General features: G+C 34.4%; 1 protein-coding gene across 2 annotated transcripts in view; it reads right to left on the bottom strand.

Annotated features, from left to right (window-relative positions):
• LOC150099425 (putative inorganic phosphate cotransporter) overlaps positions 1 to 16,313 on the bottom strand; it is a 221,626-nt gene that overhangs the window by 98,847 nt on the left and 106,466 nt on the right. For both annotated transcript variants that reach the window (XM_090403717.1, XM_090403716.1), the window contains exon 5: positions 403 to 533. In XM_090403717.1, the coding sequence (XP_090259843.1) occupies positions 403 to 533 (131 nt within the window). The remainder of the gene's footprint in view (positions 1 to 402; positions 534 to 16,313) is intronic.

Genomic DNA, 16,313 nt, shown 5'->3' with positions numbered 1-16,313 from the left:
TTGTATTACTGAAAAAAAATGTAGCGCAATTTGTGATAGAAGTCACACTATGCACCGTTTAAAAACACTTTTTTTTTCTACCTCTACATTCTTCAGTGACTCTAGCACCCTCCATTATTTCATGCTTCCATATTTGAGCACTTCTGATCAACAACTAAACTATTCAATCATCTTTGGGACACTGGTTAGTCCCAAATTCTCAGCTCATTCGTTCAGTATTCAGATGGATACCTAATAACAGGGCACACCATATGAATATGAGGATAGGACGTTAGGACAGAAGCCCAGTCAGTTCTTCACATTCCTCTCAATTATCTAGTTTCTGAATTAAACAACACCATTTAAATACAATAAATTTTTCATACATAGAATTAAATTCATGATAAAAAATTAAATACTTACTTTACATTTGGATTTACTATCACGATTTTCTTGGATATATAATAGCTCTGTTTTAGAAATTCTTGGATGTTCTTCAGGCCTTTCAAATATGAACACAGTCCAAATGACAAACCACACACAACCTAAAAGTCCTATATGCAAAATAATTGTAAAAAATGAAATTAAAAAAACATTAGTTTGTGATAACTCAGTACAGAAACATTTTGGGAAAATTTGAAGAAAAGAGCAAAGTAAACAATAATGGTAAATACATGATGAATTCCTATCAGGGCAAGAACAAGACATTGCTAATACCACATTCTAACATAAAGATGTGCACAAATTCACATGGAGTAAAGACAAAAGAAATAAGAAACTGCTCTTGACTATGCCATTTTTGAGTGTATTCATGCTGATTTAGTACAAAAGTGAATACAGAGGATTTGTAATAAGAAATTATCCTTATTTCTTCATGATAATACAGGAAAACCTTGCTTAATGTGATTAATTAATCCAACAATTAATGTGCGCTAAACAAAATCGCATTAAGCAAATACAATAAACAATAGGAATAATTATAATTCTACCATCAGTTAGCATGAATTTGAAAAAAAATTTATAAGCTATATTAGAGGATAAAATCATCAAAATTAATAAAAATCAGTCGCTTAAATTTTTATTTAATGTCTAAACATTTGATTGAGCTACTTTTTTACAAAAAAATAAATAAATAAGTGAAGATGTTTGAATAGTGCTCGACTACTTCATCTTGTAATGCAATTTACGATAGCTGGTGATCGCTTTATCAAGATTTCGGCAGACTTCGAAGCTTTGTTCCATATCAGGATCAGCATCAAACAAAATTTCCTTAGCATGCTCAATGTGATTGAAAACTATCTCAAGTTCTTTTGCAGTTAATTTCTTAGTCATAACATTATCTTCTTATTTGCACTCCTTACATTTTCCTTCATATGTACCTTGTTCTTCTAGTTGAAGGAGATCATTCTCACTTAACTGTTGTGAATGGGAATCTAGCAAGTTTCTCACATCTTCATTATCCAGTTCATTAAATCCAAGTTCTTTTCCAATTGTGTTGATTTCTTCAATAATGTTAGATCTTGTGCACGATAAACTAACTATAAATTAAAGATACCAAGAAATTGTATACTTTGTTTAATCCTTTATCCAAGTGTAAACAAACAAGTTTACACCTGAACTATTTTCAGGACTGGGGCAACTCCTATAAAGAAGCTAAGACTTCATATCACTTGCCTTAGTATCCCAAGATGCAAAGCACATCTCCTTGCAGACATGTATAATGCTATGCATTATGGGAAGAGTCACTACCCAGACCGGTTTTGACCTTTATTGAGGTCTCATCAGTGGGAGCCAGACCCAGAGGTGATACTAAGACTGAAGTAATGCAGAAGTCATAAAACTAAAGGTGCAAACTTGTTTGCTTAAACTTGGATAAAGGATTTAAACCAAGTATATAATTTCTTATTATCTTTAATTTATAGTATAACGAAGTGAAAAAACTTCCAATAACTTTCTCTAATTCAGAGTATTTTAATAATAAAGTCAGACACCTTTTTGCTACTTGTATATGAAAATATGACTTCTGCATTACTTCAACATTAGTATCACCTCTGGGTCTGGCTCCTACTTAAAAAACTTTCAATAAACTAACATAGGCTTGAGTTTAAAGTCGCCTTCTGCATTACCCCCTAATAAAAGACGATCTTTAGATACTTTGTATCCTGGTTGAGATGCTTCTCTTTTAGCTAGAAAAGTTTTTATTGGTATACGCTTCCAAAAGAGACCAGTTTTGTTCGCTGAATATGTGACAATGGTCATAATCAGCCTCCTGAATTATCCTTTGTAATTCTTCAGGAAATTTGGCTGCAGGATCTTTATCAGCACTAGCAGATTCCCCAATTATTCTTACGTTATGCAGTCCAGCTCAATTTTTAAAACTGTCAAACCATCTTAAACTTGCAGTAAAGCTTTCACATTTCTCTTGAAATATGATGAAACTCTTGAAACAGTTCTCTTTGAAATTATGTAAAAATATTCAGAATGTGTGTGCCAACCATCTAGCAATTCAGCCCACTTAGTTTTCCAGCAAACCCTGACTTCAGGACTAAGCAATTTTTCAGCTTTTTTGTGTGAACATGTTGCTCTCTACCTTAATTTAATTTTGTAATCTAATAGATAATAATAACACAACTCTAGCTTTGATGTAGTAAGGTTTTTAAGGGGATTTTTTCCACTAGAGGTCAGGCCTATAGTCTTAATGGTTGACCATAGTGTACCATGTAGATTGTAGTGCAGCTTGTTTCTCTGTATATATGTGTATACTCCAGTTGATGACCTAAATGTGAAGGTTGAAATGTCGAGTGATTATTTTGGTTTATATTAACCTAAAGTTTTACTCCAACATGGTAGCTGCTTCCATAATTTTAATGATGTATTCTGATCACTGTGTAAGCATGAAGGAAAGGATTACCTTACAAAACTTTCATAGCTTCTACATTCGGCTTTCTAAACTAAATCCAACTAACTCATCTTAAAAAAGGATAGAAAAAAACATATCTTTGAGATGATTCAAACCCAGATTTCCCAATACATATCATTGCTTCTAGCTATGCCACTGAGGCTAATCACAAAGAACAAATACAACACTATATTCCATCCCATTTTCAGTAGCATATTAAATTTAATAGTCTATTACAATCAAATAATATTACCAATATAAACCAGGTCTTTCAACATATGCACTGTAGCTGATTTTGCAGAAAGTCCAAAATTTGTAGGAAAGTGGAGGGCGGGGAGGACATGCCAACGTGTGAATCCCAAATCCTATATGGGATTCACATCTTTCCAACCAAAGGCAGAGTCATTCTTTTGACTATGATATTAAAAGTATACTCAAAATATTATGTATTATGTATGAACTAAGACAAAATCTTTGCCTTGTCACAGAAGGAATGATTTCTAAGAATGATTTACTAATTAGGAATGATTTCTAAGAATGTTTACTAATTAGGAATGATTTCTCATGACCTTGCAAAAGATTTCAGTTACTGATAAATTGCTTCATATGGGTGTGGATATCAGGCTAGTGGATTGGTGAGTGGCTCTCTGATAGATATCCAAGAAATGTATATTGGGAAGCAGTATCAGCGAATAGGAAAGTTACAAGTGGAGTTCCACAGAATTCAGTCCTGGGACCATTGCTGTTCAATCTTTCTGTCAATGATATTGTTACAGGACTATAGGGAGATGTTCAGTTGTTTGCAGATGATGTGAAGCTTGGGAGGGTTATTATTAATAGTGCTGATGTTCTGGCTCTTCAAGAGGATTTGATTAAGCTGGAAAGCTGGGTAAATCAGTTTAATGCAACTAAATGTAAGGTTTTAAAATTTGGGATCCAGAGATGGGATGCCTCATACTCACTTAGTGGAGTTATACTGGAAGAAGTAGAAGAAGCAAAGGATACTAGGGTGATTTTGAGTAAAGATTTTAAGTTCTGAGAACATATTGCAAAGGTTGTGAAGACATCTCGGAGAATTGCAGCAATGTTGAGGAGAACACTGACTGAGAGAGAAAAAGGGTGCTGATGTGGTCTGATCAAAGCTTTGATCAGACCACATCAGGATTTCTGTGCTCAGATCTGGAGGATTTGAAAGGGATGAAGTGACCTTGGAGAGGGTGGTGCAGAGACTGATAACAAAAATTATATCAGGACTGTACAACGTTGATTATGGGGATAGACTGAGAGTATGTGAACTGCATCATTTGCTGGATAGAAGGCAAAGGGGGAATATTGTCGAGACATTTAAGCTGTTGAAGGGTTGTTATTATTGTATTAACACAGGAGATTTTTCATATAGTGGAATGAGAGGGAAGGAGCAAGGACAAGGGGGCATCTCTGGAAGTTGCAAAAGAAGTGGTGAGTAAAAGGGTAAGAAGAAATTTTGGGCATGGAGAGTAGTAAGAGCATGGAATGCATTGCCTGAGAGGGTAGTGAATGTGAAGACTGTAGATGATTTTAAGGAGTGGTATGGTAGACTGTGTTATCTAGTGTTGACCGCCCATGATGAGTCTTGTGACTCCATAGTTAGGAAAATAATAATAATAATAAAGAAGGAATTAAGAGAAATTTGTATTTAAGGATAATATAGCATATCAGAATAGACTCAAGGTCATCACACTCATTGTGTAATTAAATCAGTCTTCTGATTACCAGTTTCTGGTATTTGTTGTTTCTCACACAATCAAGGAATGCATATATCAGCACCTTCCAATTACACTGTTAGTGAACTATGTACTGTCATTAGAATGTTGCAAATGAAAGTGGTCAAATTATTCAAGATTACTCACCCACAAAAGATTATAAACCAATTGCAAGTTATTACCAAGTCAGCTAATGTTTTATTTTTTTTAATATTATTTATTTATTATTTTACATAATCTTGAAACCTTGCTTTAAGACAAAGCATCAAACTTTTTTCCAAGCCACTTCAGCATCCAATAAGCAGAGCAGCAGTATCCCACTAGACAATGAAATTTATCCCCCAGCTAAAAAGACATTCAGAAAACATCCAGGCTGTCCATGCCTATAACAAGATTCAAACTTGGAACGTGTTAGTTGAAAAACACTAGTATGTTGTCCATACAGCCCACCAGACAGGCAGTGTTACTGACCAGTTTGGTTGAAAAGACCACTCAGACCATCCAACAATTTTTACAACAGCAAATAATAGTTCAAGTTAATGCTCACATATGAGAAAACAGACATTACTGTTAATTGCTCTGCCAAAGTGTCAGATATTAGCTTTGGCTCTGTGTATATCATCTTATGTAATAAGTTAAAATATCAAAAAGTTTGTGTTGGGTGAGTCTACATATAGTTCATAAATGGAAGCATGTAAATATCTCAATTCAATTTTTTACAGCTGTATAACTAAAGAGACAATAATGCTATTACAAACTGTTATGGTAAATGAAACATGGGTACAATATTACAATAGTTTCACACTTTCCTCCTGTTGGTGAGAGTAATCATGAAGTGACCACCTGGGTTGTTGCTAGCCATATGCAGATTTCTGTTAAGAAAGGATATAAGTGGAATTATAAGGCTAGTGATTATGACAAGCTTAGGAGGCAGCTAAGAGCTATAGCATGGAATGAGGAGTTGAGCTGTGAGGAAATAAATGTTGCTTGAGAGCTGACAAAGAGATAGATAACAGCATCAATGTGTGAATGTATTTCAAAGGCCAAAAGGCTGAATAAGGTAGGTTTAAAATGATGAATGAGCGGCTTAAGCATGAAATCTGGAAGAAGAAGGTACTTTGGAGACGGTACACAATGAATAATGCTAATAATCAGTTACAAGAAGAGTGTAAAGAATAAGTGAGGAGAGTGACTCAGTTAGTAAGGAAAACAAAAATGCAGTATGAGCAGAAATTGGTAAATCAGATAAAGTAAAAACCCTACAGACTTTTTTAAGATATGTGGCAAGTAGAAGGAAGAATAATCATGGTAAGATGATCACTTAATGTGATGAAAGTGGTAGAATGATGAATGCTGCAGAAGACATTGCTGAGATATTCAGTGATCAATTTATAAGGATGTTTCATCCTGATCAGGGTGGAATCATGAGGAACTTAAGTGTAGAGGATTGCTTAATTGTGAGTGAGGAGGAGGTATTTGAGGAAATAAATAAACTTGATGTCAGTAAGGCAATAGGATTTGATGACATATCACCACGCATCTCAAGGGAATGTTCTAGGGAATGCAGCAGCATTTGTATGCCTGTTTAATAAGTCTTGCAACAGAACAGGTTCCAAAGGAGTGGAAGGAGAGTAAAATTGTTCCACTGCATAAAGGTGGTGATAGGGCTGTAGCTTCAAATTATAGGCCAGTCTGTATATTTGGAGTTGTGGTGAAGGTACTGAAGAGATTGATCAGAAGCATGATACAGAAATGGGTTGATAATAGATATTCTCTGTGGTTATAAGCATGGGTTTGTTAAAGGATCAGTTTTGACCATTGTTATTCAATTTGTAAGTTAATAATATTGGGATGGGTTTAACTAGTGATATGCTGCTGTAGAGAGCCTTACAGGAGGACATGAATAGATTGCATGAATGGGCAGGTAGATGGAACTGTCAATTCATTGTTGCAAAGTGTAAAGTTTTGAGATTTGGTAAGCGACAATGGAGCAAAGGTGGAGGGATGAACTGGAACAAATTGCAGGAGTGAGATGGATGGGAGAGGCAGACAACCAAGTGATTTGGAAACCTACATCCCCCATCAACATCCATGCTAAGTATGTTTGTATCTCACTACAGCATGGATGGCTGTGAAACTCTTTGCTTACGTACAGATGATATTCAGCTAATGTATAACCACCATCCAACCTACTAGAGGTAGGAAGTGGCTTGTTTGGTCTGTTGAGCAGGGGATAGTTGTTTGGAAATACGGCTGAAGCAACTAATCTATAAAGCCAATATTGTGTCTTTAATTGTGTGTATTCTTCTGGTTGGTTTTTCTTTCTTGCAATATGAAAAACAGGTATCTAAAGCAGGAAAAACCAGATAATCGGCCCATTATCCCAACCACAGTGCTAAATGATGCATGAGATCTGCAACCATTCATGGTGGTATTCACATAAAAAATTCAGAAGTTTGTCATTTAGCAGTCATGCCAAGCCTGACTGCTTGTGGTTCAGTTGTTAATTGCTCACCATCCAACAGCCTGTGCATTCAAATCCTGCAATGAACATGGATGTATGTGACTGTCTCTGAAGGTAGATGAATTTCACTGCCTAATGTGAGGCCAATGACCTGCTTACTGGAAGCCTGAAGTGGCTTCAAAAGAAATCCATGTTTAATCTTTAGAGCAGGGTTTCTGAACCGGGTAAGAAATAAATTTTAAAAAATATTAAAAAATCCTTATCTCACCTATGGTACTAATATACTATAAGTACTATAAGCTTATAACCTTTCGTGGGTGGGAGTAAAAAAAAAAAAAAATTAAAAAAAAGTCATGTTTTGAGATGAACTGTCTCCAAACCCCTGCCCCTTTCCCCTAACTCGTATCTTTTGTTCAAGAACCACCTTACCAGCCACTGAAGATCAAATACGCATCCTCAAAAGCTTTGTCTCCATCATAGATTTCAATGTAATATCAATGGTATTACAATTTTAATATGCACTTCGCATCCATGGAAATGTGGACATATATATACGTCCTGGCCGGTAGCGTGGTTAATATCTAAATACCCAAATATTAGACCACCTTCCTTCAGCACATCAACATTCATACCTCAAACTGGGTTTCTTTTTCTGATTCCAAAGAATGGGCTGGAGGAGATGTCACTGTCGGCAGTGATCTTTCACCCACCATCTATATACCAGAATATCAGATAATTCTTCTGCAACCAATTCCAGTCATTCGCAAGTCTCCAAGCAAAAAAATCTAATCCTTATCCCCTTGCTAACCTCCTATACAATTTGAGTTTTATCACTACATGAGCACCTCCATGGCTCAGTCGGTATAGACAAAGCCCTTTGGTTAGAAAGACCTGGGTTTGATTCCCATCTGTAATGTGAGGAACCTTTATCTGGTCTCTTTTGACAAAAGGTGAGTTAGCCAGTCTCATAAGGAGGTAGGGTTTTTTTTCGCCCCATAGAAGAGGCAAATTGGTCCTCAACACACACGGATTACAGTCAGGAATACTTAAGACCCAGCCATAGGCCTGATTTGTTAGCTATATGCCAGTCCTAAGCCTGGATAAAAATGGAGGGGGAGGATTGAGATGGTTCCTTACTTCACCATAAAAGAGGCCTCATGGCTACTGCATCATCATATGCCCGGCATGGCAAACCTATGGCATGCATGCCAGAGGTGGCACATACGAAAATCTTGCTGGTGTTGGATTCTGATTATGTAGAGATTAGAGTAATTATTATTTGCTTCAGAATCCAACATGATCTTCCAACACAAAGGCTAGACTTGTAAATATTATTTAATGTAAACAACTTATTTTACATTTTAATATTCATATAACTACTTTAATTTTGTCTAATATCTAATTATTTAATCAAAGATATATGTATTAATAGTGATAAGACTGTATTAAATATTATTGAGCTATTTTAATTATTACTATGTTAATATTATAAGAACTTGTATTTGATAATTTAACTGCGCATTAATTTAAATCTAAATATTCTTATTTTGTTCCTGGTTGTAGAAGTTTAGCGTTACGCAATACCTCGATTTTATTATATTTTGTTTGGTTGTCATGGAAACGTATGTAAGTGAACGAGCACGTTTTTGGAACAGAACATGGGGAGAAAGCTAAAAGTTTACTAAAAAGGAATTAGTTAAAGAGATCACGAGAAGAATTTAGGTGGGAAAAACGGATATAAAAAGAAAAGAACGCTGATAATAAGAATTAATAAGGAAACAGAAAGAGAGAGAGAGAGAGAGGATTAGCTTGGTTGGAATCAGCGCATTCGGGAATCACAGTGCGATAATAGCGAGTCGGCAAGTCACTCAAAGAGCTAATAAAGTCTACTAGTCCAGAGGTGGTTAGCTAATAAATTGTAGAATAACAATTATAGCTTCGGAAGACGGCTGAGTGACTACTAAATAGACTAGCAATACTTGAATTGAGATTTAATTTCAGGGCCGACCTTTCAAGGACAAACAGAACCTTGAAGCAAAGCACGAAGTTACTAAAGAATAGTAGAGCTGTAAAGTTGAAGTTTACCGTTAGCTGTGTTTTGAATTATAGTGCCTAAAGAATTATTTGAATGCAGGAGGAATGAACATCTGTACATATAAAATCTCAAGTTAAAGAATTATTGTGTATTGCCTTAATTAATGAGTGATCAGTAGTACTTCAAGCAAGAACGTTTGTTTATGTGTATTGTGACCGATGATTAATTTAGTTATTGCTTAGAAGAATTATTTTAATGAGTGCCGTTTACTATTTAAAGTGTTTACAGTTATAAAAGGTGTTTACGTATAAGTAGATGAAGGAAAAAGATTATCGGTAAGCTTATTCCAACCATTAATATTTCTATACAGAGAAGCGTGTGCGTTTCATCCTGGAATTTCCTTATATTAACAGTAACTATTGGTGAGAATTAACTGAAGTGAAAATTTAAAAGTATTTGCTTGTAAAGCGGTGTTACTGCGATTTTATTGTATTTTGTAACTTAAGGAACTGTGAGAAGACTGTATTAGAGATGACAAATTTACCATTGTCTGAGTTTGTATAATAGTATTATCAGAAAGGCTGAAGTGATTATAATAACTTAATTACTGATTTGAATTTGAGTGTAAAATTTGTGATTTTAAAATTAAATGTTTGTTTTTGTTAATGATAAGTTGTATTTTGCCTGAATCTCTTTTACTGCACCAGTCTATAAATATAAATTTTCTCTATATTTGTATTAGAAATCGCGTAGCAACTATTTTTTGTTTAAGAACATCATAGTGACTAACATGTCGGATCCAAAGTAAAGGTTAAGACGAATTAGGATCCAACACTGGCACATCAACAATTTACAGATGATATCATTTTATATGCTTATAAATGATTCTTTTTTTTTTTAATTGTTACAACATGTACAAGTTAAATTTTGTTTTACACGAAAGAAACTAACCAACAAATGCATTGCCCACTGTAGGAACAAGGCCCAGCAGCTGAAAATTACAGCTGATGTTAAAAACCTCTAGTCAATGGCTGAGGGGTATAATGACATGACTCAGCTGATAGAAAACAACTGTGTTTAGTTGCCAAAACTTTTCCATCAGTGATATAAAAACTTTTCATTATTTTAAGGCTTATTAATTATCTGAAGTTTATAATCTTCAATATTTTTAGCATACGAAAAGTCACCAGCTTCAACTTTGCCAAAACACGTGACATCTAAACATACGATATTTGTGCCATGCATCTGCCAGAAGGCAGAAATAAGCAGTGGCAAGTGTATTATTGTTGCGCATAAGCACTGTGTTTTGTTTTTGCAGTAAGTGAGAATTATAAAGGTATTTTAATTTAGGCATATAATAAAATGTTGATTTTTTTGAAACTGTAAAAAATGCATTTGATTTTAGCTTTGAATATATTTGTTACAATTCTTAACATGGCTAGTGAAAATAAAAATAAAAAATTATCAGAATCGAGCAGCAGAGAGTTCCAAAGTTGGTGGACTGAAGAGTTTGGCAAGATTAACAAAGACAATAAAGCAGTATGTGTTTTATTCGAGACAGTTGTATGCAGAACACTGTCAATAAAACGTCATTATGAGACAAACCATAAATCGCTCCTTGAGAAAAGCAAAGACCAACAGAAAGAATTTATTACTTGGGCAATTAAAAATAGAAATATTCAGTCCACAATCCCAATGAAATTTATTGGCAGTCATTCAAATATAACTGCTTTTTGTATATATTCCCCATCACTAAAAGGTTTTGCTTTTAGTGATGGGGAATATATACAAAAAGCATGGTTAAAGTGCACACCAGTTCTCTTTGAGGATTTTGAAAACAAGGAAAAAATTATTCAAAGAATAAAAAACATACCTTTGGCTAGAAACACAGTGAAAGATAGAATCTTGGAAATGGCTAAAAACATAACTCATCAGCAAAAAATAGACAAAATCTTCTGGTTTAATTTCTCTTTGTCTTGATGAGAGTACTGACATAATTGGATCAACTTGTTTAGCAATGGGGAATATATACAAAAAGCATGGTTAAAATGCACACCAGTTCTTTTTGAGGATTTTGAAAACAAGGAAAAAATTATTCAAAGAATAAAAAACATACCTTTGGCTAGAAACACAGTGAAAGATAGAATTTTGGAAATGGCTAAAAACATAACTCATCAGCAAAAAATAGATATAAAATCTTCTGGTTTAATTTCTCTTTGTCTTGATGAGAGTACTGACATAATTGGATCGACTTGTTTAGCAATTTTCATTCGTTATTGTGTTGGGAATAATATCAAAGAAGAATTGATAAGTTTAACATCATTAGCAACCACAACAAAAGGAATAGATATTTGCAACACAGTTGTAAATGCACTTGATGAAAGAGAAATAGATCTTTCCAAAATTGTATCGGTAACTATTATTGGTGCTTCGCAGTATGACTGGAGAGGAAAATGGTTTTGTCAATTTATTTACCGATCATATTGAACATTCAGTTCTGGGTTTTCGTTGCATTATACATCAGCAGGTTTTATGCACAAAGCTAGTTTCAGACCACTGGAAGATATTATGAGCCCTATAACAAAATCGGTCAATTTTATATCTGCACATGCTTTAAATAAATGAAAATTTCTAGAATTATTAAATGAGGTAAACTCAGTGTACAATGGTTTATTTATGTAGAACAATGTCTAATGGTTAAGTTGTGGAAAATTTCTTCAAAGATTTGTTGAGTGTTTAGATGAAGTTACACTTTTTTTACATAATGAAAAATATAATCAATTAATGAATGTCGAAATTAATGTTTTTTTACTGATTTGTGCTTACATTTAAATGAATTAAATGTTAAACTGTAAGGTGTTAACAAGATAGTTATTGTCATGTTTGATTTAATCAAAGCATTTGAAGCTAAATTATAAATTTTCAATCATGACATTATTTCCAATACCTTCAAATATTTTCCAAATACAAAAACCTTTGCGAATCTAGAATCTCATGAAAAAACAAATCAAGTTAAATTGACACAAGAGTTTTCTGCAGTTATTCAGTCGATAATCAACAAATTTTCTTAAAGATTTACACAGTTCAGGCAATTTGTAGAAACATTACAGACACATCAGCAGATAAACTCAATCTGAAAGATATAGAAACAATTAATCGATTTTCAATTCAGTTCTATATGGAAACAAAAGTTTGATTTGAGAAATGACTTGAAAATAATTGAAAATGACCGATTATTGGGCATAATTAAAAAGAAAACTTGGAATGCCATTCCCGAAACTTTTAGTTGTTTAAAAAACTAGTGACGTTATCTCATCAATTTTCTCCTCTACATATGCTTGTGAGTCATTATTTTCCAAAAGGAATTTTATATAAAACTGTTTAAGAAATAGAATGATTAATGAATCTAGTTCAGCATGTGACACTAAAAGTGACAAAATATGAACTTGATATAAAGCATTTGGCATCCAATGTACAACAGCAAAAATTTCATTAATAAATAATTGATAATGATTTGTATACGACAATGTCTATGTCAAGTTATGAGTTCATCTTTATGAAATTCTATGTTAATTTTTAAACTTGTCTCAATAAAATTTTGCAATAATTCATTTTCTATTAATTTTTTTCCCTATTAAAAACTTTCCCCCACATTAGCAACTTGATAAATATTATTTGTAAATTTTTGGCACATGCACATAAAAAGGTTTGCCACCACTGTTATATGCTATATAAATAAATCTCTGTGTGTGGTCCACGAGTGGCCATACCAAACCTTCATAAAGAGAAATAATAACCCGCTTCATATCCACTTCTCAGTGTGTTCTTTAACATCCAAATGATCTTATCACCTATTTTGTCCCATTTTGTAATATGACCTCTGATTTTCAACTTCTTATCCACTAACACCCCTATATCCCTAGTCTCTTCAATTTCTTGCTGTCTAGTTTCATTAGTTTAGTGCATAACCTTACACTTTTCCACATTAAACTAGTATTATTATTTATCACAGACACTGTCAGTCTACTGAAAATTTAGACCAACTTCTCTGATAATTTAACCACCATCAGAGATACTGATCAGTCTATAACATGCTACCTCTGTCTTGGAGCCTCCTTTATGCAATGAAACTTTTTTGTCTCCTTTTCACTCTCTCTCATGATCTTACCAGAGCTAAGACTTAAACAAGCCTGATCAAAGGAAAGTGCCAATTCCTTTACATCTTCTGCTCATAATACATAAGCCAATATTCCATCTATTCCCATGGTCATGTTTGCAATAAGACTTGCAATATCCTTAAGCATCTTGAGTTCCTCTACCTCTATTTTTCACACTGCTCCTTGTGACATATGTTGCTGCAGTATCTCAAAGTGCTCACTCAATAGAGCACCCCAATACCCGAGAATTTTCTTTGCCATATCTAATTCTTAATTTCCTCTTATAATTTATAATTTCCTCATGAAACACATCATACACTTCCATCTCTATTTCTGTCAGGATGTCGTCCTCATCTAACCATGACTCACTTATTCCAACAATTTTGGCTTGAACAGACTCAATTAGTGCAATCATTTCATCTGCCTTGTTTCTTACACTTCTAGCATTTGTATACAAACACAAAGCTCATTCCTGGATCTATAGCTAGTTCCACTGATACCACTCATTCGTTATGATCTCTCCATGCTCGACTGGGGACATTTCAATTTCTGCTTATTCATTTTAGAACCCTCTTCAATTCCAACTGTTTCTTCATGATCCCGGGTCATCCCATTCATTTCCTGTCTGCACATGCTCTCACATCCTCTTGGAGCATCCACCTTTCTTACACTGTGTACCCCTGTCCACCCTGAGCCTCCCCGTTTCCCTGTTCATCTTGCACACCCATTCTCTAATTTTCCATACTCGTGCCACTCACTTCCTCATTCATAACCACCTCTTCAATCTTTAATGTCGTACTCTCCTGCTCTTCCACATCACTTCCCACTTGATCTGATTCAATAAGACTTGTAATATCCTTAAGCATATTGAGTTCCTCTACCTCTATTTTTAAATAGAGGTAGAGGAACTCATTATTACTTCTCTACCTTCCAGCAGCAGTCTCTCCAAGCAACTCACAACATAACCACTCAAATGCAGTCCACCGCTCCCATGCAGTTCACTTTGTCCTTCAAACTCATTCCACACATTAACAAATTGTACTCTCCTCTCCTCACATGTTTCAGCCAACAAATCATTTATAATCCTTGCTCTCCGTCTCATCTCACCACAGTCATACCTAGGCAACACGTTTACTACCCTTCCTGTCACACTATTCTCTTTTATCCATCTAAGCAGCTTCCTGATATCCATTCTGGTGTGCTCTTTGTCCTCTGGCAAGTCATTCGTACCCCAGTGGTGAGCTATAAGGGATTCACGCAAGTCTTTTTGTTAAATTTTTCTCAAATTTGGGAGCCCCTTGTTCTTCTTGTTTACTTTTTAATTTTTTCAAAAAAAAACATTTTTTTGAAACATATTAAGCGACAAACTCATAAGGTAACCTAACAAAAATTAGTCTATTCGGCAGTGTATAGATTATTTGGAATTATTGTTTCAACTCCTCTATAACGAATGCACCCAAGTTTGAACATAAAATAAGCACATGCCCTATCTTTACTCTTCTCCCTTCTGGTAGCCAATCATATGGTAAAACCAGTAGCCAATCAAATGTTTTATAAAAGATTATAAAAGATTTCACTCTTATTATATTTTGATAGTTAAAAAATGTTTTTCTTATGTAAGTTAAATTAACACAGTTGATTGTGTGCAAATATTTCATGTTTAGATCATGAAATATTTGTTTAAAAATGATAGCCTTTAGAGGTTGATTGTCCTCTCATACATTTTGATTGGAATTTGTACACAAGCTGTATTAATAAAAGTTTTTGTGTGAAATATGGCTTTTTTTTTCCCTCCACGATGCGAGCCCTTTGTTAAAATTTCCATAGCTCACCACTGTTCGTACTTATTAAAACCATCAACTCCTTTACTCGCTCCCTCCTAATATCCAATGCCTCAATCACTCTACTCATTTTACCGCCTGGTAAAATGAGTAGAGTGATTAATAATTTATATTAATCACTCTACTAAAATATTAATAATTTATAAATAAAATATTAATATTTTTTATTTATAATAAAAAATTATAAATAAAATATTAATAATTTATAGTGATTAATAACACCTTTAATAATGGAGTCGGCATACAACACCACTCACCCATCTTTCGTTAGCTCTTTATTTGTTTTAATCGTTTTCACCCAAATTTTCTTAATTTCACTCGGTATCCATTTCATCTCTTGCCTTATCCAATCCAATTCAACTTTCGAATCTCGCATCACATTCTCTCTGTCATTCAATCTTTCTAATTTTCGAACTCTAGACTCCCTTCATAAGCAGCAGTTAGCTAATGAAGTCAAAAAGAATCCGAAGGAGTTCTTTCGATATGTAGCCAGCAAAAGAAAGAATGATTATGGAAAGATGACAGTGATTGCAGAAAATGGTATAAAGACAGTTGCAGAAAGTGTGGTGGAGACACTTAATGAGCAGTTCATAAAGGTCTTTCAATTTTGTGAATGTGACTTCATGGAGAGATTGAGAGCAGTTGATGATGGGGAAGAGAGAGACTGACTGTAAGTGAGCAAGAGGTGTATGGGGAGTTGAGCAAACTAGATGGAAATAAGGCTGTGGGACTTGATGATATATCACCACATATTCTGAAGAAATGTGCCAGGAAGTTGACGCCAGCCTTGACATATTTTTTTAATACAAGTTTTGCACTCGGTCAAGTCCCTAAGGAGTGGAAGGAGGGCAAGATTGTGCCATTTCATAAAGGAGGTGAGCGAACTCAAGCATCAAACTATAGGCTTATCTGTGTGTCAGGTGTTATGGTTAAGTTGTTGGAGAAGCTTGTGAAAACTAGGATCCAGAGTTGGTTTGACAACAATGGTATTATCTTTGATGGACAGCATGGATTTGCTAAAGGGAGGTCATGTTTTAGTAATCTACTTACTTATTACAATAAGGTGACTGCTTCCATGGACAGAGGAGAAGGATACACAGTAATATACTTAGATTTTGCAAAGGCTTTTGATAGATTACCGCATAATAAGTTGATAGTCAAACTAGAGCAGATGGGGTTGGATTGGAGACTGGCTA

The sequence above is a fragment of the Typopeltis vanoorti genome, chromosome 14 (assembly GCF_054136105.1).
Source record: "Typopeltis vanoorti isolate ZY-2024b chromosome 14, IOZ_Tvanoo_1.0, whole genome shotgun sequence".
NCBI lineage: Eukaryota > Metazoa > Arthropoda > Arachnida > Uropygi > Thelyphonidae > Typopeltis > Typopeltis vanoorti.
The sequence above is the reverse complement of the archived record's forward strand: the minus strand, read 5'-3'. Positions and strand labels throughout refer to the sequence as shown.